Raw genomic sequence first — 20175 nt, 5'->3', positions numbered from 1 at the left:
GTGAGTTTACAAAGTCCTCTTCCTGATTCTGCTGTGTTAATGTGTACCGAGGGTTTTATTAGAGAGCCACGAGCAGCCCCAGCTCCGGTGCCGGCACGCGCTGGAAAGCCGAGTTGCTCCCAGGGATGTCCGTTGCCTTGCTTGAACTTGGGTTTGATGGTGTGTTCTAATAGCATTAGATAAAGAAGTCTTTGTTGAACTTACTGCTGCTTACTCACTCAGGAGAGGGCTTTTGCTGATGTCAGCTCCTCAGGTGGTATCAGCTAAGTAGAGGCTCGAATTCCAGGATCTCATTCATGTGTATGTTCACGATGGGGAAATAAATGCCACAAATGTCACCACCAGGCTTTTGAAATCAGTGTTGTTTTGGCATCTGTGCGAGAAGTAAACCCAAAGGAAGGGGAAATTATTTTTCAGTCCAGTCTGCTCATTTTGATCTCACTGCTTCCAAATAACCTGTGGAACAACAAGTAAGGAATTGGCTACATAAGATAGAAGCCATTCTGATATTCTGATCCCACTACAGGTTTGGGATTGTTTCTTTGCTCAAGGTATAAAATGGAGTGTCAGAAAGGAAAGCAGCCCCTATGCTTGTCACTACTAACTGTAGTAGCGTCCCTGCAAGCTGTTATGCCACAGGGGTATCAATCACTGTCTTAGGGGAAGTTATAGATTTACTCCACTTTCTTTTCCTTCTGCAGCACTATCTACAGGAGGAAATGGTGGAATATTTCTTGTGTCTAATTTTAGTGAATGTAGAAAGAAGAGACATTATTGACAGAAAATAAGAACATTTCAAAGGGCAGCAATGGACCTCTGATGCTATTTACAGATGAAACAGCAGGGTAAAAATTTTCATAATGCTTCAGATATTGGTCTTGAAAGTGTGTTTGTGCATTCTTAATTGCAGTACAGAGCAATAAAGTCAATGAAGTCAGAGGGAACATGATATTAACCCACTCCCAAAGTAAGAAAAATCTTCTGTGACTGACCTGTTGTCAGGAAAAAAGATACAGTTCTGCACTGAAGCTCATGAAAGTGAAGCTTCTGGGCTGTCATGCATCAATTGCCCTTACTGACACTAAGTTGTCACTCTAAGATTTCAATTTGAAGTAATCACAGGCCACTGTTTTCAGCTAGAGAGTAGTAGTGGTTTAAAACCTGCCCTAGTGTGGGCTCCTCTTCATGGTGCCACAGGTCAAAGAATCATAGAATAGTTAGGGTTGGAAAGAACCTGAAGATCATCCAGTTCCAACCCCCCTGCCATGGACGGGGCACTTCACACTAAACCATGTCACCCAAGGCTCTGTCCAACCTGGCCTTGAACACTGCCAGGGATGGAGCATTCACAACTTCCTTGGGCAACCCCTTCCAGTGCCTCAGCACCCTCACAGTAAAGAACTTCTTCCTTATATCCAATCTAAACTTCCCCTGTTCAAGTTTTAACCCATTACCCCTTGTCCTATCACTACAGTCCCTAATGCAGAGTGCCTCTCCAGCATCCCTATAGCCCCCTTCAGATACTGGAAGGCTGCTATGAGGTCTCCACGCAGCCTTCTCTTCTCCAGGCTGAACAGCCCAAACTTTCTCAGCCTGTCTTCATACAGGAGATGCTGCAGTCCCCCGATCATCCTCGTGGCCTCCTCCGGACTTGTTCCAACAGTTCCATGTCCTTCTTATGTTGAGGACACCAGAACTGCACACAAGATTCCAAGTGGGGTTTCACGAGAGCAGAGTAGAGGGGCAGGATCACCTCCCTGGACCTGCTGGTCATGCTCCTTTTGATGCAGCCCAGGACACGGTTGGTTTCTGGGCTGCGAGCGTACACTGAAGCTGGCTCATGTTCATTTTCTCATGGACCAACACCCCCAAGTCCTTCTCCGCAGGGCTGCTCTGAATCTCTTCTCTGCCCAACCTGTAGCTGTGCCTGGGATTGCTCCAACCCAGGTGTCCTGCCAGGAGTCTGCTCCAGTGCAGGCTTCCCATGGAGTCACCAGCCACCTTTGGACATCCTCCTGTTCTGGCATGGGGTCCACCATGGACCTCTGTGGGCTGTAGGTGGATATCTGTTCTACTGTGGACCTCCACGGCTGCAGGGCACAGCCTGTCTCACCATGGTCTGTACCACAGGCTGCAGGGGAATCTGCTCCAGTGCCTGGAGCACTTCCTAACCTCCTTCTGCACTGACCTTGGTGTCTGCAGGGCAGACAAAGCTCTTGCATCCTCTCACTCCTGCCTCTGACTGCTTTTGATCCTGCACAGTAACTTTTTCCCCTTCTTAAATACATTATCTCAGAGGTGCTACCACCAATACTGATGGGATTGGCCTTGGCCAGTGGTAGGTGCATCTTGGAGCTGTCTGGCATTGGCTCCAATGGACATGGAGGAAGTTTCTAGCAGCTCCTTACAGAAAATAACCACACCTCATGTGCCACCAAACCAATTTTTACCGTCTTCTCTAATACCCCCCTGGGTGTCAAGTTGTGTGGAAGAATTGAAGTGTGATCAAATTGAGCATTAGTAACAGTGTGTATGACTATGTAATGGCCTGCTTCAGCAGGACCATCATTGTTGGAACTAGATGATCTTAAAGGTCCCTTCCAACCCAAACTATTCTATGCCTGTAGCTTACAGGAGAAGGGAAGGGGTTATTACTGTTATCCCTCAACACTCTTGAGGTTACATCTGGAATACTGTCCCTTGTTTTGGTACCTTCATACTAGAGAACTGCTGACAAACAGGAGCAAGACCAGAAGAAGCTAAGCTATATGAAGGCTTAGGTTCTGCAACTTGACTGGATGAGAGCAACCTGATCTAACCTCAGCCATCATTGCTTTGTCCAAGGGATTGCACTAGAACCTCCAGAGATCCCTTCCAACATCATTTTTCTAAGGCTTCATCCTTTTCCCTCCCCAGTTATTTCCTAAAGAAGCCAGTTCTTTCATGCCATTCAAAATGAAATTCACTTTTTCAGTGATGGAAAGAGGAGAATGAAATCAAGGAAACACTGAATAGCTGAGCTCACACTCAGAGCTGTGGTTTCAACACGCTATTTCTTGTTTGTGTCTGAAATAGTGTGATCATTGTAAAAACCCTGTCTCTTATCAGTGCTTTGTACAGCATCATTGTTACAGGAACATAACCAGTAAGTGGGGACAGAATAAAATTCCTGACTTCTGGAATCTTGCAGGGTTACAGGAAAGAAAAGGCATTAGCATTTCTAAGAAGCAATGTGTGATACAGGGACATTTGATAGTGAAAAGCAACAGAGGAGAAACATTTCAAAACAAAGAAGTAACAGTAGAAGCAGAGAGTAGAAAATGGTCAAAGAATAGTAGAAACAAGTGAATATTGTTCTGTTGCTGCTTATTCACTACCCCTAAACTGAAAGAGTAAGAAAATATGACTTTGGCTGTAGACATTGATATGAGCTGACTTGAAAGCTGACGAGGGAGTCTCTGGGTCAGTGGCAGCACTGGCAGTGCTGTTATGGGAAGAAAAGCATTGGTGTTTAGTGCCTCTGTTGTAGTTTCAGACATCAAGGACATGCCATTTCAGAAGCTGTTACCCTTTGAGGCTGTTAAATTGCTGCTGTCATACAGGACTTGGGGTCACAGAGGTGCCTTCAGTGGAACTTGGGGATTGCCCTGTCAAAGCAACTCTGTATGAAAACCTCTGCAGGGCCAAGCTGCCAAGTTAAGATCACTGCTGTTTGAGTAGGGCTCTGTTTTTCCTGCATAACCGCCTCAGGGCTGAGTCATAATTCTTCATTTCCTTCTGAAATGTATAGCTGCATGTTATTATGAGAGTGATCAGGTTTGGATTTAGCTGTGTTTCCAGTTACTTCACTGGAAATGGACATCAGCTGCCAGGTAAGGAAAATGACACTGGAAATTTTTTAGCATGGCAGGATATGGCACTCAATGCCCCAGTTTGTAACCTGTTTTTTAAATTCATATGAATCTTTTTAAAGTCTTTTGAATCATGGAATGGTTTGGGTTGGAAAGGACTTTGAGATCGTCCAGTTCCAACCTCCCTCCTATGGACAGGGATGCCTCACACTAGACCATGTCGCCCAAGGTTGTGTCTAGCCTGACCTTGAACACTGCCAGGGATGAAGCATTCGCCACTTCTCTGGGCAGCCTGTTCCAGTACCTCAGCACCCTCACAGTAAAGAACTTCTTCCTTATATCTAACCTGAACTTCCCCTGTTTAAGTTTAAACCCATCACCCCTTGTGCCTGTCACTACAGTCCCTGATGAAGAGTCCCTCTCCAGGATCCTTTTGGGCCCCTTTCAGACACTGGAAGCTGATCCAAGGTCTCCGCGCAGCTTCTCTTCTCCAGGCTGAAATTTCAATGTCATGAAGATAGATATTCCTTCTCATTTGGTTGCTGAGCTGTGAAGAAGATTCCTCTACTAGGACAAATAAACTGAGAATCTCTGTTCCAAAACTCTGATGGTGCAACATTGGCCTCAGTGAAGCAACAGATTTTTATACGTTGTAGCTTTAAAAAGTAGGGAAATGGTAAGCATTGGTTCTCAGGGAATATCTTAAATAAAAGCAGTACTGATGCATTATGCCTGAAGGAAAAAGCAGCATGTGTGCTTCATCTCTCTTTGAATCAGTTAGCAAGAAGTTAAAAATGAAACAGCTTTTCAGCCACAGTGAGACTCGCCTTTCCTGTTTCCAAATATCCGTTGACTAAACAAAACTTTGAGTGCTGCTGTTTTGACCATGCAGGAAGAGTTAAAATTGCAGTGAGGTAATTGAAAATGCAGCTACTTCTCTGCACTGTGTGGTCAAGAATACAAAAAGTGCTCTCAAGTACAAGGAAATCTTCTCTTCTGATCACTTCCTCCACTGGTGGTTCATAGCAATGCCTTGCTATGAAGGGGCTTTCAGTGCAGTAGTGCTTTACACAGCTGCCTACTGAAAACTGTGGTCAGTTTTACGTGCTCTTAGGCTGTCTGTTCCACTCAGTCATCAGTGGATGGAGGAATTATCATGGCTTCACGTTGCACAGTGTTTTAGCAGTGTTTATTGTAACAGTGGCTGTAATTTTTAATTGTACTTTCTGAATTGCCTTCTAAAGTTAAAACCTGGTTTGTGAAAGCTTGGGTGGTGGGGCTTGATTCTTTTTCTTTCCGTAGAGCTTATTCTAAGTTAAAAGCTTTTCCTAAAGAACAAAGATTTATCTAGGGAGTGCAGCTTTTTTTCCCCTTTGTTTTCATTTATTTTTTGCCTGGTTTCTCTTACTACCAGTGTTGATTTTAAGTAGAGCTTAAGTATATATCCTAAGTCTTCAAAGGAGGAAATACCGCATTTCATGTTTGTTAGTTTCCTTAACTCCAAAGGCATAATTCCCAATTTAAGAAGAACATGGAGCTATTGGAGCAAGTCCAGAGGTGCCCACGAGGATGATCAGGGTCTGGAGCACCTCCTGTGTGAAGACAGGCTGAGAACACTGGGGCTGTTCAGCCTGGAGAAAGAGAACCTGTGTGGAGACCTCAGATCAGCTTCCAGTATCTGAAGGGGCCTGCAAGGATGTTGGAGAGGGACTCTTCATCAGGGACTGTAGCGACAGGACAAGGGGTGATGGGTTTAAACTTAAACAGGGGAAGTTCAGGTTAGATCTAAGGGAGAAGTTCTTTGCTGTGAGGGTGCTGAGGTGCTGGCACAGGCTGCCCAGAGAAGTGGTGAATAGTCCATCCCTGGCAGTGTTCAAGGCCAGGTTGGACTGAGCCTTGTGTGATATGGTTTAGTGTGAGGCGTCCATGCCCATGGCAAGGTGTTGGAACTGGATGATCTTAAGGTTCTTTCCAACCCAAACTATTCTATGATTCTATAGCTAAAGCAAGAAATTACAAGGAAAAAAATAATTAGGAAGAAGAAAAAACATCTTCTAAACCCCAGAATTTTAGAGGTTGAGAGAAAACAGGGTAAAAGCAGTTTAAAAAAAGCCTATCAGGATGAGTGTCAACTTAGTGATTGTTTCTAATTTGTGTTTTGTTTTTTTCTTCAATAGGGTACTCAGAGGAAACCCAAAAGTCTTCCTCCCCTTGATCCTGAAGTGCTTTCTGTATTTGTGCCTCCATTTATCAGCAGAGATGACACCCCGGTGATGAATGCTGGTAATAACTTGAATAAAAGTAAACGTCGGTCTTTCCGAAAGAAGAAAGAAAGACCGAAGGTTGAAAATGTCAAGAGCCTCAATGTGGAGCAGAAAGCACCTGACACTGAGGATATTACAGTTCCAAAGGACATTGATCTTCTTGGTTTGCCTCAGCTGTGCTTCCCAGGTAGGGCAGGGTTCATGCTTCTTAACAAGAACTGGTTCAAGATGTAGTTGTTGCCCCACAGTGCAACCAATTTTATTGCTTTTAATGATCTCTCTCTTTGTATTTCACCATATAAAAACTGTGTCTGTGAGCAGGTCAGTGGTGAAAGCAGCTGTCAGCTGACTAGAGGCCCCTTTACTCTGCCTATGCCATGTGAAACAGAGCCATTAGCAATAGTAGCTGCAACACCTGCAAGAGAGGGAAGGTGAAAGTCACTTTGGCCCTTATTGCTCAATCTTGGTTTAAGTGAAGTGTGCACATGCACATGCTTTTAAAATCCATTTTACCACCAAAAATGACTGAGTGCTCCTTCACTTTTCATTTGGTATTAAGAGATACCTGAAGTAGTGACCGTTTCCTTCAGGTTTAATGCAGAAACTTTGTTACACATGTCACTACTGCAGACCTTGTCCATACCTTGAAAGAAAACTAAAATGAGCACAACCTATCTGTTGTATTTTGCCACTTAAAATGCAGGATAATTGTATCATACTTTTGCTTCTTCAGTAATGTACAGCTTACAGCCTTTGTAACAACCCTTAGATCAAATGGAGTGTATGTGTGCATTTTAACCCCTCAAAATGAGACTTTTCTCTTGAAGTGCAAATGTGCTGTATTTGTCATGAATCACTTTTCAAGCAGCTGAAGTTAAATATGTAGTTAAAAAGTTTCTGCCTTCATTGCAGGAGGACTTTATATAACTTCTGAATCAAAAGAGGACCACATTCATTTCCTGGTGTTCACAGATGTCTGTGGTAACAGAACATATGGTGTTGTTGCACAGTACTACCAGCCTCTGCAAGTATGTTATTTCACTCATGCTTTTATTAAGACGTATTAAAAGATATAAAATAAAACAAACCCCTTTGAGAATGATGTCAGGTTTCATTTAGGAAATTAGTTAACAGAGATGGTTTTATGTTAGTAGGAACACGGAACAAGTCATACTTTATATTGCCATTGTGCAATTGGAAGAGCATTGCATTAGGAAAAACTATTATGGATTTCAGTGTGGAGTTTTGAATATTCAGGAGCAGACTTTGTCCCTTGGACTTCTTTTTTGGGTGAAGATTGTACCCTGTGTTCTTCCTGAATATCTTTTGTGATGAAATTCCTTTGAATAAATATGTCTAAGTCTTTTTGGCTGACATTCTTCTAAAGAGCTTAAGAGAGATGGACATCCAAATCCCCTTGAGATTTAGAGAAAATTGGGTATCATATCTCTAGAATTCTCAAGAAAATATCAGCCATAAATTCATGCTCAGCATAACCACATTAATCTGTAGTTTCCTTGCAGGATGGCTGCATCTCCTCAAATGGACAGGCCCATTGGGAATCTGCACAGCCTGGGAAGATGCCTGTCTGTTTTGTACCATTTGCTGTTTGTGTTATATCCAGATACCCATATTTTAATGCCCTCAAGGATTGTCTCTCTTGGTAAGATTTGCTACGCTGTGTGTTTCTCCTAGAAACAGGTTTTAATGCATGAATTTGCATGACGTGGCCAGGATAGCTGCCTAATGCTAAAACAGGCCTTAGTTTTAACTTATGATAGCGGGAGATGTGTGGGAGAGGAAAAGAAGAAATGGAATGTGAATGTTGCCCAGACGGCAAGCACAAGGTCTAAATATCAAGGAAATTAGGTATGATGTCTTCATTTTCTTTGAGGTTTTTGGCAAGTCTAGAAAATACTGACTTTCAGGGCACAGATTTCTTGAAGATTTTGGGTGTGTTTTTGGGAGAGGGTTAACTCTGAGTTTGTTGTTCTGGGCATCCTGTTCCAATGCCTGACAGCCCTTTTGGGGAAGAAGTGTTCCCTAATATCCAGTCTAAACCTCCCCTGGTGCAGCTTGAGGCTTTTTCCTCTTGTTCTGTCACTTGTTACTTGGGAGAAGAGACCGACCCCACCTCACTACGACCTCCTATCAGGCAGTTGTAGAGAGTGATAAGATCCATTCTGAGCCTTCTCTTCTCCACACTGAACCCCCCCAGGTCCCTCAGCCATTCCCCATCACACTTGTGCTCCAGGCCTGCACCATCTCCATTGCCCTTCTCTGGGCCTGCTCCTGTCCCTCTTGTAGTGAGGGGCCTAGAACTGAACACAGGATTCAAGGTGTGGCCTCACCAGTGCCTGGTACAGGGGGCAATCACTGCCACACTGGTGCTGATACAGGTCAAGATGCTGTTGGCCTTCTTGGCTGCCTGGGTACAAGCTGCACATGTTCAGTTGTTGTTGACCAGCACCCACAGGTCCTTTTCTGCTCAGCAGCTTTCCAGCCAGTCCTCCTCAAGAGTATCGTAGTAATGAAGATCTTTATAGTCCATGTGATTCATTGTATAACTAATTCGCATATTACTGGCATACAGTGCTTCCAAAACCTGGAACAGTTTGGGTGGAGTGTGTTTGCCTCTCTTCAAAACAAGCAGTTTTACCACACTGTGACTATTGGCTTTTTCTGCGTTATGTGAGAAGGTTCAGTTTTAAATTGAGAGGTTTTGGCATGTTCCCCAGGTAGTTTTACCTCAATCTGTTGACACTACATGAAAAGTGAAATACTCCTGGCAGTAATCTCCTCCTGGATGAACTCCTGTCTTGAATGGATGAATAGGCTCCATTCAAACAGTAAATTTTCCAACCTGTGCATTAGTCCTTTCAGCTGCCTTGAGAAAAGGAGGAAGTGTGCAAATAGCTCCCAGCACTGAGGCTCTACAAAGGACCTATTCTTAGATGTTTTTGCCTTCTGAAACATCTGTGTGTGGACAGTTAATAGAGATAATGGAAGGATCACAAACTCCTTAGCTCTCCACTTTAATGTTTCAGAGATAACTTCATTCATTTCAGTAGACATTTGCTGCCAGCTGCTATTACCTTGCATTAATGGACACAGTGTTTGATTAGGGAGCTCTTATCATCCTTTCTGTACATCTGCTGCTTTTGCAGCACTGAGGTTAGCTTGTTCTTGTTATAACATTTACTTGATGTGTTAGTTTGTGCTCTTTGTCTCAAAAAAGAGGCAGAAAAAGCAGATCTGCCTGTGTTCTTAGGCCACATCTAAGGCATTACCAAGTATGACAGCATTTGTTGAAACTGATGGCTCTACTGTCTGGTTTTCATTGATAATGCTTAAATTCCCCTCCCTCTGCCTCTTTTGCACCCTGAATAAATGACGGGCTTTTAGGGGATATGTCCAACAGCCCGGGGCAGTTCCCAGATGTGAGTTTAGTGAACTTTAAATGTCTCATTAACCCAAATAAAAGCTTAGTAGTATGTGTCAGAATACTTTTATTATGGAATCGAAACACCATACACAAGATATGTTCTGGATTCTAACAGATCTCTTGACCAATTCAGTTGCTTTCTAGGCCACTTTCTTCCTGAAGAGCAAGTGTTGTTCTGCAGGAAACCTGTAAAACTGCAAACTGAAATAAAACCACTGATATTTGTGATGCAGCAATATTCTATGCATGGAAGTAAAAATCCATACCCAAGCTGCTTCTGACTCAGCAGCATCATTAAAATGAAATGGGGCTGCTGAAGTAGCTAATAAATTAGAAATTAATGAGGTGGAATAATAGCTTCATTGCTCCTAAGAATTCTTATTTTTAGCTCCAGGTTATCAGCAAAAAGGCTTTTTTCTGTTTGCATGTTGCTATTTGTAAGTCATTTTCTGTCATTTAATTTCAGCTTGCTCGTGCAGCTGCGACCTCTCAAGGATTTAGATGTTGAGGAGCACATGAAAGAATTTGCAGCAAAGTTGTTTTTAATCCCCAGCCCACCACCAGGACCGCTCCACTTGGTAACTACTGATGCTGAATTTCATGATTACTTTAACATTATGCCTTACAAAGCTCTAAGATGTTGTTTTCTGTAAATCAATGGACATTCTTCACTCTCAGGTCAGGGAGTGTACTTGCTGATATAAAGCTGATGGCATTACCTGGGCTTAGAAAGGAAGTCTATGCATTATTAGTACATAAAATACCAGTATGATCACGGTGCAGGCTGTAGCACCTCTGATCTGGAGACTGGATGAGAGAGCTGGGTTTGTTTGGCCTGGAGAAGAGAAGGCTCCTGGGAGACCTTAAAGCAAATTCCAGTGCCTAAAGGGGCCCACAAGAAAGCTGGAGAGGGACTTTGGTCCATGTTTGGTTCGTATACCAGTTGGTCATGCTGTTTAATTTTTAATACTCTTTTGGGAAGGATTTGGCTCATGCTACTATTAACTGCCTGAGATGATGCCTGGGTAGGTCTGGGGACAGCATAATCCTTCATTTGGCTCCTAGAGGAGCAGCCCACCTAATCTCTACAAGTGGTTGCAAGCTCCAGCCTGTAGCTAAAGAATCACAGAATTGTTTAGGTTGGAAAAGACCTTTAAGATCATCAAGTCCAGCTGTTAACCTGGCACTACCAAGTCCACCACTAAACCATGTCCTTAAGTGCCACATCTACACATCTTTGAAATGCCTCCAGGGCTGGTGATTCCATCACTGCCCTGGGCAGCCTGTTCCAATGCCTGAGCACCCTTCTAGTGAAGAAATTGTTCTCAATATCCAATCTAAACCTCCCCTGGTGCAGCTTGAGGCAGTTTCCTCTTGTCCTGTCACTTGTTACTTGGGAGAGGGGACTGACCCCACCTCAGTCCATCCTATGAGAATGGAAGCTGCCTTTTACCTGAACACTATGGCATAGCCATCTCAATGAATACACATGCATAAACCTCAGTAAATCATGTAACTGTCCCTCAACCAAGATGTGTTAGTTCCCTACCTTGTGTCTGATATTAAGATGACAAGTGTATGCACATGACTGTCATCCTGCCTGTGTAATGGGTGGACATGCTGCTGTGTGACTGAGCAGTAGTGCAGTCCCTGTGTGAGAAAAAAGGCCATGGAAGTCGGTTGCTGGAACAACATGTACAGCTCTGAATTTGTCCTTTTCTTGTGTCTGAATGACTCTGGGGAAGCAGAACACTGTGTGAGAGGATTAAATGTTCTGAATTGGCTGCTGCCTGATGAAGACCTTGCTGAGAGGAGAAGCTCCCATATTCATTTCTAGTCAGTGCAGAAACTGAGATGTGTGAGCTGCATTTTCTTCCTTACAACCCTTCCCAGGTTGAGCTGGATGGTGGCTGAGTTAATGATTTCAGAGCACTCTCTCCCTTGGCTAGTGAGATGGCTTCTAGGGCAGAGTGCTCCAGCCATGGACTTCTCCTTAGCTGCTTTTCCTAACCCTGGGATGTGGGGCTAGAAGCAGAGGAAATAATAGCATAGCTGGAAGATTGAATGACTGGTTAAACCATCTGCTACATGCTGAAAACACATGCAGGATGTGGCCTCCAGAGGTGTGAGCTGGAGTATTTGAAACACTGAAAGAGTTCATTTGTTTTGGCTTGTTCTATCTTCATCTTATCATCAACACTCAGTTATTTGATTCATATTCCTAAAATTTCCTGTCTGAATTTTATCAATACCTTGGATTTCCCAGTTGGATCTACAAATAAAAATTCCATTCTTCTATTATGCTTATACCGCTCAAAGCAAGTTTCTGTTCAAAGAATGTGTGTATGTATTTGTAAAGTTTTATTGTAAAGGAAAATGAAAGTAGACAAACTCCTTGTTAATCTTTCAAGCTAGTTACTATGTCCTTTACTGTTTCCCTCTTTTCCTATTTCAGTTTTCTGCAGTATGCAAATATCTGTCTTCTTGCTCTCAATTCATGTTAATAGTTTGTAGTTGGAACTAAAACCCTGAATTAAATGTGTTGTGGGAAGGTTTTCATTCAGAAGTTAACGGAAAACATCTCTTATTACAGGTATTTAATATGAAGCCGCTTCAGATAATAATTCCTTCACGAGAGGATCCAGACAGTCCAATTATTGACTTGGATCTTCATCTTCCATTGCTGTGTTTCAGGCCAGAGCAGGTGCTGCAGGTAAAACTGATACTCTAAATGTGTGAGAGATTGACAGCACTGATAATTTGTGGTTTAGAAGAAATCAAGATGTTTAGTTACCCTGCAAAAGGATAAACCCAGGTTCTGCAGATTAGAGATATGTTACAATAAAACATACTTTTTCTTAAGATATTTTCCTATTAGATTAAGGCATATTGGATTTCTTTCTCCTGTGGTTTAGCAATAGGTCCTATATTTCTTAAGAAGACTGTGTTTTACAGTGTAGGTTTCCTGATGCAACTCCCTGCTCAAAAGCCTCCTGTGAAGTGAAATGAGATTGCTTAAAGTCATCAGTATTATTTGTGCCACTTCCTCTAAAAAGAGCAGGTTGGAAGCCTCTTTCTAGGGATGATTTTAAACCTCCTCAGGCCTGAGTGCAGGCAGTGCTGCCTTATTTTGTTGGATTCTGCCCACATGTGCATGTTCTGAACAAAACCGTCTCAAATCCTAAACAGTTCTCTGCAACTGGTGCATTTTGAACATGGAATTTTATGACTTAGCACCTCTATGAGATGTCCCATACTTGCCATTAGTCTTTTTGGCTTGAATTCATCCCAGCTAACTTGAGGCATCTTTGATGCTTAGATGCCATTGAGTTCCTTTCTCCCAGTGGAAAGGGGTGGACACCTCCAGAGAGCTTCCTGAATTCCTCAGTGAAAGCCCTGCTTACCAGTCCCCCTGTAAGGAGTCTGATGAGCTACCATCTGGAATCAAGGGTTGGCTCTGTCTAAAACCTGGATGGTCTTTGTGTTCACCATCATAGAATCATAGAATGGTTTGGGTTGGAAAGGACCTTATGATCATCCAGTTCCAACCCCCTGCCATGGGCAGGGACACCTCACACTAGACCATGTTGCCCAAGGCTCTGTCCAACCTGGCCTTGAACACTGCCAGGGATGGAGCATTTACCACTTCTTTGGGCAACCCATTCCAGTGCCTCACCACCCCCACAGTAAAGAACTTCTTCCTTAGATATAACCTGAACTTCCCCTTTTTCAGTTTGAACCCATCACCCCTTGTCCCTCTCAAGCATCGTTGTAGGCCCCCTTCAAACACAAGTTAGCTCATACCCTTCATCTTGGTACTTTTTCCAAGCATTTTATGGTGTACCACAACAGGTCTCAGGAATTCCAGCTAAATCCTTGATTCGTTGACATTGGTGGCAAAACTGTCATTGATTTCTACTGTCACTTAAATTTTCTCTCTTTTTCTGGTCTTCCTAGTTTTGTAAGAATCCTTATGTGGATGTTACTTCAATTCATAAATATGTATATTATATCTATGTATATAACTATTTGAAAAACAGAACTCATAAGGCAAGCAGATAAACTATTTGTGTATTTCTAGATACAACTCTTTGTAAACATGTAGCATTTTGGTTTTCTTCCAGATTATGACCTGTATCTTGACTGAACAGAGGATAGTTTTCTTCTCCTCTGACTGGGCTCTGCTGACACTCGTTGCTGAATGCTTCATGTTGTACCTTCACCCTCTTCAGTGGCAACACACTTTTGTGCCTCTTCTGTCTCGACAAATGCTGGATTTTGTCATGGCCCCAACATCTTTTCTGATGGGTTGTCATATTGACCATTTTGAAGAAGTTAGCATGGTATGTTTTAGACTACTACCACTCTTGCTCTTCACTTGGAGTCCATTTGTCCCTTTCAGATGCATCTTGAAACTTGGTTTTGTTATTTAGGTGTTTGAGAAGTGAACAAATTAAAAGTAGTGGAACCACACTGATGTGACTGTCGACTTACTGGAAGAAGCTTATTGTTGTATCCCTTCCTTTTCTTTTCTTTGCAGGATAACATGATTTTTGTGAGTTCAGGTTTCAGTTGGGGAAAAATCCTTATTACAAGTAGTTTGTACAGTATAAATAGATTCATATAAGATTGGAGAGGTTCTTTTTGGCTCTGAATTGCATGGGATGAATTAGGTGCCTTTTCCAGGCATTTGGTTTAAGAATTGAGCATGCACTTGAAAATACTCTGATGCTGCTGCTGTTCCCTACAGTGGCATTAAATATGTAATAAAATAAGATGAATATAAGATAAATGTAATAAAATATAGTTTTTCTGGGGGGTTTTTGGTCTTCCCTTATCAGAATCTTGCTTAAGCCTCTTTCAGTGGGTAACATAAATCTTGGTTACCCCAACAGACTTAAGAAAAACTCAGCTTCATAGTGGAGGGCTGATAGGAATCTGCTTTTTTGCGGGTGTCCCATAGGGTTCCTGCGTGTGTTCCAAATTGAAGGCAGAAAATCTGTGCACATTTATAGTAGATGAAGCCATCTGATTCTAAGCCAAAGGGAAACTGGTCCAAGATCAAGAAAGAATTAAGTTAAAATGAAGCAGATAGCTATTTATTTTAATTAGCAGTAAGATATCACTGTAAGAAATGAATATATGAAATTAGAGAACATACTTTGGCATTATTTTGAAGATTTTGTTTGCTTCTATCACAGCATCACAGAATGGTTTGAGTTAGAAGGGACCTTAAAGGTCATCTAGTTCCAACCCTCCTGCATCTTCTTTAGTGATGTGGTTTAGTAGTGGTCTTGGCAGTCCTGGAGTAACAGTTGGACTTGACCTTAAAGGTCTTTTTCAAGGCAGCTGATTCAATGATTGTGTGATTCTTCACACTGAACAACACCATATATAGCCTTCTGCAGTCTGATTCTTCAGCTTATTAAAGCTGCAGCCTGAGAGATCTGTGTGAGCTTTACCTCTGTGTAACTTTCTGTGGTTGAGGCTACTACGTAAACCATCCCTCTCCTTGTCATCGCATGGGGCATGTACAGGAGGAAATGCTGAATGGAACAAGCTTTCCAGGAGCTTCTTTGTGTACGTGTATTTGGTCTTATACATATCCTTACAAGGTAGAGCTTTTTAAGGATGGGCTTAGAGAGCCAGTATTAATTTAATACTACATGAAGAGCATGTAAGATTCCTAAATGGTTATGTACTTAGATTAAAATCCATTAATTTGATGACATATCTTTTCTTAAATGCAGTTGTTATTTATCTGTAGAATCTTCTAGCTGAGGGAAAATCCTTTTGTGATTTACCTTCTAGCTAAAATAATAAATTAATAATTAATAGAAGAGTACATAAAGGAGAACTAAGTGTTGTTAAAATATATTTACAGTCATTCTATTTTCTTTTGTTGAAAGGAAATTGAAGATTTAGTTCTAATTAATATAGATAATGGAGATATTACACATTCCAAAATGGCTGAAGAGGAACCTGAAATTCCAGATGTTCCAGCACAAGCAGCGGAAACTTTCATAAAGAGGTGAAAAGATGTTGAAGTTGTGTTTGTCTTAGTGTATAAATCATGCTTGACACCCTGTTTGTTTTTTATTGTTTATTAGTATGTTATTTCATACATAAAAAACTCACTGCCTTTGATAAGGGCTAATTAAAAGAATCAGTTAATATACCGGTAACTTTAAGCAGTCATAATCAGAACCTCATTATTTTGCAATGCCTGGAATACTTGTTTCTTTTTTAGTACTGTTACAGATTGTCTGAATCATAGAATCAGTCAGATGCAGATAGATTGGAATCTCTCTAACCCCTGCCTGCTTTACCAAGCAGGCTTCAAAATGAGGAGCTTAATGCAAAAAATCCATATCTTTTCATAGAATCATAGAATGTTTTGGGTTGGAAAGGACCTTAAGATCATCCAGTTCCAACCCCCCTGCCATGGGCAGGACCACCTCATGCTAAACCGTGTCACCCAAGGCTCTGTCCAACCTGGCCTTGAACACTGACAGGGATGGAGCATTCGCCACTTCTCCAGGCAGCCTGTGCCAGTGCCTCACCACCCTCAAAGGAAAGAACTTCTTCCTTGTATCTTACCTGAACTTCCCCTGTTAAAGATTAAACCCATTACCCCTTGTCCTGTCACTGCAGTCCCTGATGAGGAGTCCCTCTCCAGCATCCTTGTAGTCCCCTTAAGACACTGGAAGCTGCTCTGAGGTCTCTACGCAGCTTCTCTTCTGCAGGCTGAACAGCCCCAACTTTCTCAGCCTGTCTTCATGTGGGAGGTGCTCCAGTCCTCTGATCATCCTCGTGGCCTCCTCTGGACTTGCTGCAAGAGCTCCATGTCCTTATGTCTTTATACTGAGGAACTTTACTGTTCTTTGCAAGGAGACTGAGTGCACTGTGATTTACATGTGCCTGTGGGACTTCCAGGAATCTTACTAGCTTGTCAACACTTGCAAATCAATCTGGCACTATCTTTAGCTGCAGTATGTGTGAGGCCTAAATGACCTTTTTTTCTTTAAAAGGTATGATAAATGATGTTAGGATGTAACTTAATAGCTTTTCTCTCTGTGCAGAGTGGGGAGTCTCCAGCTGCATTATGATCTAGAGCTCTGCCACCTCCGAGCCAGCACAGATCTTGGTGAGCTCCAAATGCGTAGAAGGGCTTGGCAACAGAAACTGAACGCAGAGGTTCAGCAAACAGCTTTACAATTAATTGTTAACATCTTCAGGTGAGTGGATGTAGTATTTTTAATTATAAGAGCATATGGTACTTAGAATCATGGAATGGTTTTGGTTGGAAAGGTCCCTTTCCAGCATCTTTGTAGGCCCCCTTCAGATACTGGAAGCTGCTACTCTTATTTTGTCTTACTTTAGAGATATTTCTTGAATCTCTTAAGTTTTGTGAGGGAATTTGCGAAGGAGGTCTTGTAGCCTACTTTAATATCACTAATTCGTTATCTGGGTACATATATATTGCTAGGATATCTTAGTTAAAACTGCTCTGATTGAACTTGTATGTCTTTTGTATGACGATTCCAGGAAAAGAAGTGAAGTCCTTGTATTTTGTAATTAGGAAAAGCTTAAGGCCCAGCAGGGATATCAGTTTGCAACTGGACATAATCTTGGTCACTGTTGTTAGGTGAAGATGAATTCAAACCAGGACAGGGTGGAAGAGCTGAAAGCAGGATGGGAGGTTCAGAACCCCTGGGTGTGTTTTGGCTAACTGAATAAAGGATAAGATATCGGGAGAGTGCAACCACATGAGAATTAGAGGAGCTGTTTCAGATCAAGAACAGTGTTGGTACAAGAAATGCTAGGCATTGGGTTTGATTGAGACTGACATTCTAACAATGATGTAAAGTTGGTTTTGGTTTTTATTTTGCTCTAGAAAAAGATCCAGTCATGCTAATTTTCCTTGTTCTTAGTCTAAAGTAATGTGTTGATCTCTCCAGCTGGTTTATCTTATCAGTCTGTTGTAATTCCTGCTATTATTTGCTTGTTTTTGGAGAGAGAATATAAATGTGTTCAGTGATTTGTAGAAAACAAGTGCAGAAAATGAATGGCTGATTTGCAGGTTCTTCTTTTTTTTCACATAAATATGGACACAACTATGAAAATTAAACTGCCTATGGGGCACTTAAAGAATGTGGTTATATGGACAGAGGTCTGCCCAGCTATTTCTTGCTGCCTCTTGCTGGAAATGGTGTTCTCCTTTAGATCAGCTACTAAAGATGCTGTGAGGGCTGGAGCAGCTCTGCTCTGTAGCTAAGCTGAGAGAGCTGGGCTGATTCAGCCTGGACAAGAGAAGGCTCCTTAAGGGGAGACCTTAGAGCAGCTCCAGTGCCTAAAGGGGCTACAAGAGACCTGGAGAGGGGCTTTAGACAAGGGCCTGCAGGGACAGGCCAAGGGGAATGGCTTTAACCTGCCAGAGGGGAGACTGAGATGAGGTCTTAGGCAGAAGCTCTTCCCTGTGAGGGTGCTGAGGTGCTGGCACAGGGTGCCCAGAGAGGCTGTGGCTGCCTCATCCCTGGCAGTGTTCAAGGCCAGGCTGGACAGGGCCTGGAGCAACCTGCTCTAGTAGAAGGTGTTCCTGCCATGGCAGAGGGTTGAAACTGAATGAGCTTTAACGTCTCTTCCAACTCATTCTATGAATGCTCCCTGATGCTTTCTGTCAGTAGGTGCTGGGTTAATTCATATAGTCCAAATACCAGATCTCTGTTCACTTGCTTGGATTTGTTGGATCAGCTTAGGGAATGTTCATAGAAGTGGCTGGGCTCTCCAGTAGGACCATAGCTGCTGGGTGTGGGGGACAGAACAGACCTTACAGCTGGTACAGTATGGAAATGCATTTATAACCTGGTGTGCTACCACTGTGGGTTTGGTGGATTTGAGTGTCTGGCAACAGTATGTTTCAGATAAAGATGAGGATAAATGCATTTTGCTGCTAACAGCTTGAACTCTAATGCACTAAACTCTTAACTACAAAAAATGAACAGATGCTTTGCTCTCTGAGAGACAGCATGTTTTGCAAAGGGATTGATTCTTCTTGTGCTTTCTCCTTTCCTTCAAACTGTCTTTCTTTGTTCTTCTTTTCAGCCTTGTTCTTCTGTCTTCTAATGCTCTATCTACCAACGTCCAGGAGTGAAGGAAAGTAAAGCTTTCATGCAGTTGTGCTGCCAGTTGTTACTGTCTTCAGTGAACACTGTAGTATTTGTGTGTGCATGGAGGTTCCATATTTAAAGCAAACACTGCTAAATTATGTAGAATTATACAGAACTATGTATTTTACTATATTTTTTTCTGACCCCATACAGCTTGATAAACTGTTAATGCTCTTTTATCACTAATTATGAAAGTCAAGCAATGTATAGAGCTGTCAGTTGTCTGCATGGGCCTGGGATTCCCCTTTTATGTTTACATCCAAACTTTAGCTCACCAACTTACATTGTTCATTCATGTATCTTCATAGTAATGTCTATAATACATGGTACAAGCTGTAATACTAAAAGAGCTCTGATTTTAGCCACTTGCACATATCCAGCTTAAGTAACTTCTCATTTCTTACTCACAGACTTCAGAGAAGAGCTTTTTTTCTGAAGAAATCCCACTTTCTGCCCCTGAAACAACGTTTTCCAGCTCACTTTTAAGGCACAGAAGTTACTATTGGTGGCTGATATCACAGGGCCTCTGCTGCCTGCTGTGACAATGCAGATACTAAAATATGCATCATTTCTTTATCTCATGTTCTCTTTTATTTCAATAGTTCTGTCTCTTCAGTTTAACACAATTCCCAGTTCTTGCTGGTTTATGAGCAGAGTGTGGGAGAACAGCAAAAAATGATGTAATCTATAATATTTCACATGCATTTTACAGATGCAACATAACGGGACAGTGTGAGGTCAGGTCACATCTTTGAAATTGCCTATGTGGGTAGATACACTTGTCTTTTTAGTGCTCCAGATGGCTTGTACGTGATTCAGGAATGCATGTAAATGTAATTCCAGGATTGGAGCTTAAATCATGACTTGAATATATGAATTCTCCTCCATGGTTTGCTAAAATTGATCCCACAGCCTCTAAGTGAATATGCTGGTTTGAAATGGCAGTGCCAGCAGAAAGCCTTCTTAGAAGGGTTTGCATTCTTCTATAATTCAAGAGCTCACTCTTGTTCATTACAACTGAGTTTGTGTTCTGATACTGCAGCATGTTTCTGTTTTGCCTTGTGACGCTGCAGAGTATTTCTAGTAGTACCAGTGGGCTGCTGCCACAGCGAAAGTGTGACTTGCTTACAAATCTCCAAGCATATTTATCATCTATTCATTATTTTTTGTCTCCAGGGAGGTCAAAGACCATCTAAATTATGAACACAGAGTGTTCAACAGTGAAGAATTCCTGAAAACAAGGGCAATTGGAGACCAGCCATTTTACAGAAAGGTAAATGTAATGTTAAATATATTGTGTATCTCCGTGGTTAAGCTGTATTTTAGAATTAATGCCAAATAACAATAGAATGGTCACAGTTTGGCATGTGTGGTGGTGTTGAACCACCAACTTTCACAGAATGCTTTCCAAAACTTCTTTTATTTACTATAAACAGATAAAATAG

At 42.0% G+C, this 20175-nt stretch overlaps 1 protein-coding gene across 2 annotated transcripts in view; it reads left to right on the top strand.

Annotated features, from left to right (window-relative positions):
• Positions 1 to 20175, top strand: part of DENND3 (DENN domain containing 3) — a 410308-nt gene that overhangs the window by 372273 nt on the left and 17860 nt on the right. The window contains exons 3-11 of one of the 2 annotated variants that reach the window (XM_061447632.1): positions 6029 to 6302; positions 7028 to 7143; positions 7639 to 7778; positions 10027 to 10138; positions 12154 to 12273; positions 13685 to 13903; positions 15470 to 15591; positions 16643 to 16798; positions 19907 to 20003. In XM_061447632.1, coding sequence (XP_061303616.1) covers positions 6029 to 6302; positions 7028 to 7143; positions 7639 to 7778; positions 10027 to 10138; positions 12154 to 12273; positions 13685 to 13903; positions 15470 to 15591; positions 16643 to 16798; positions 19907 to 20003 — 1356 coding nt within the window. Of the gene's footprint in view, positions 1 to 6028; positions 6303 to 7027; positions 7144 to 7627; positions 7779 to 10026; positions 10139 to 12153; positions 12274 to 13684; positions 13904 to 15469; positions 15592 to 16642; positions 16799 to 19906; positions 20004 to 20175 lie in introns of those variants that run through there. The other variant, XM_061447633.1, reaches the window with a different exon arrangement.

The sequence above is a fragment of the Pezoporus flaviventris genome, unplaced genomic scaffold, assembly GCF_033815535.1.
Source record: "Pezoporus flaviventris isolate CSIRO_AGI_PZ_B2104156 unplaced genomic scaffold, CSIRO_AGI_Pfla_v1 ptg000007l, whole genome shotgun sequence".
Taxonomy (NCBI): Eukaryota; Metazoa; Chordata; class Aves; order Psittaciformes; family Psittacidae; genus Pezoporus; species Pezoporus flaviventris.
This window is presented reverse-complemented; position numbering and strand designations above follow the sequence as displayed.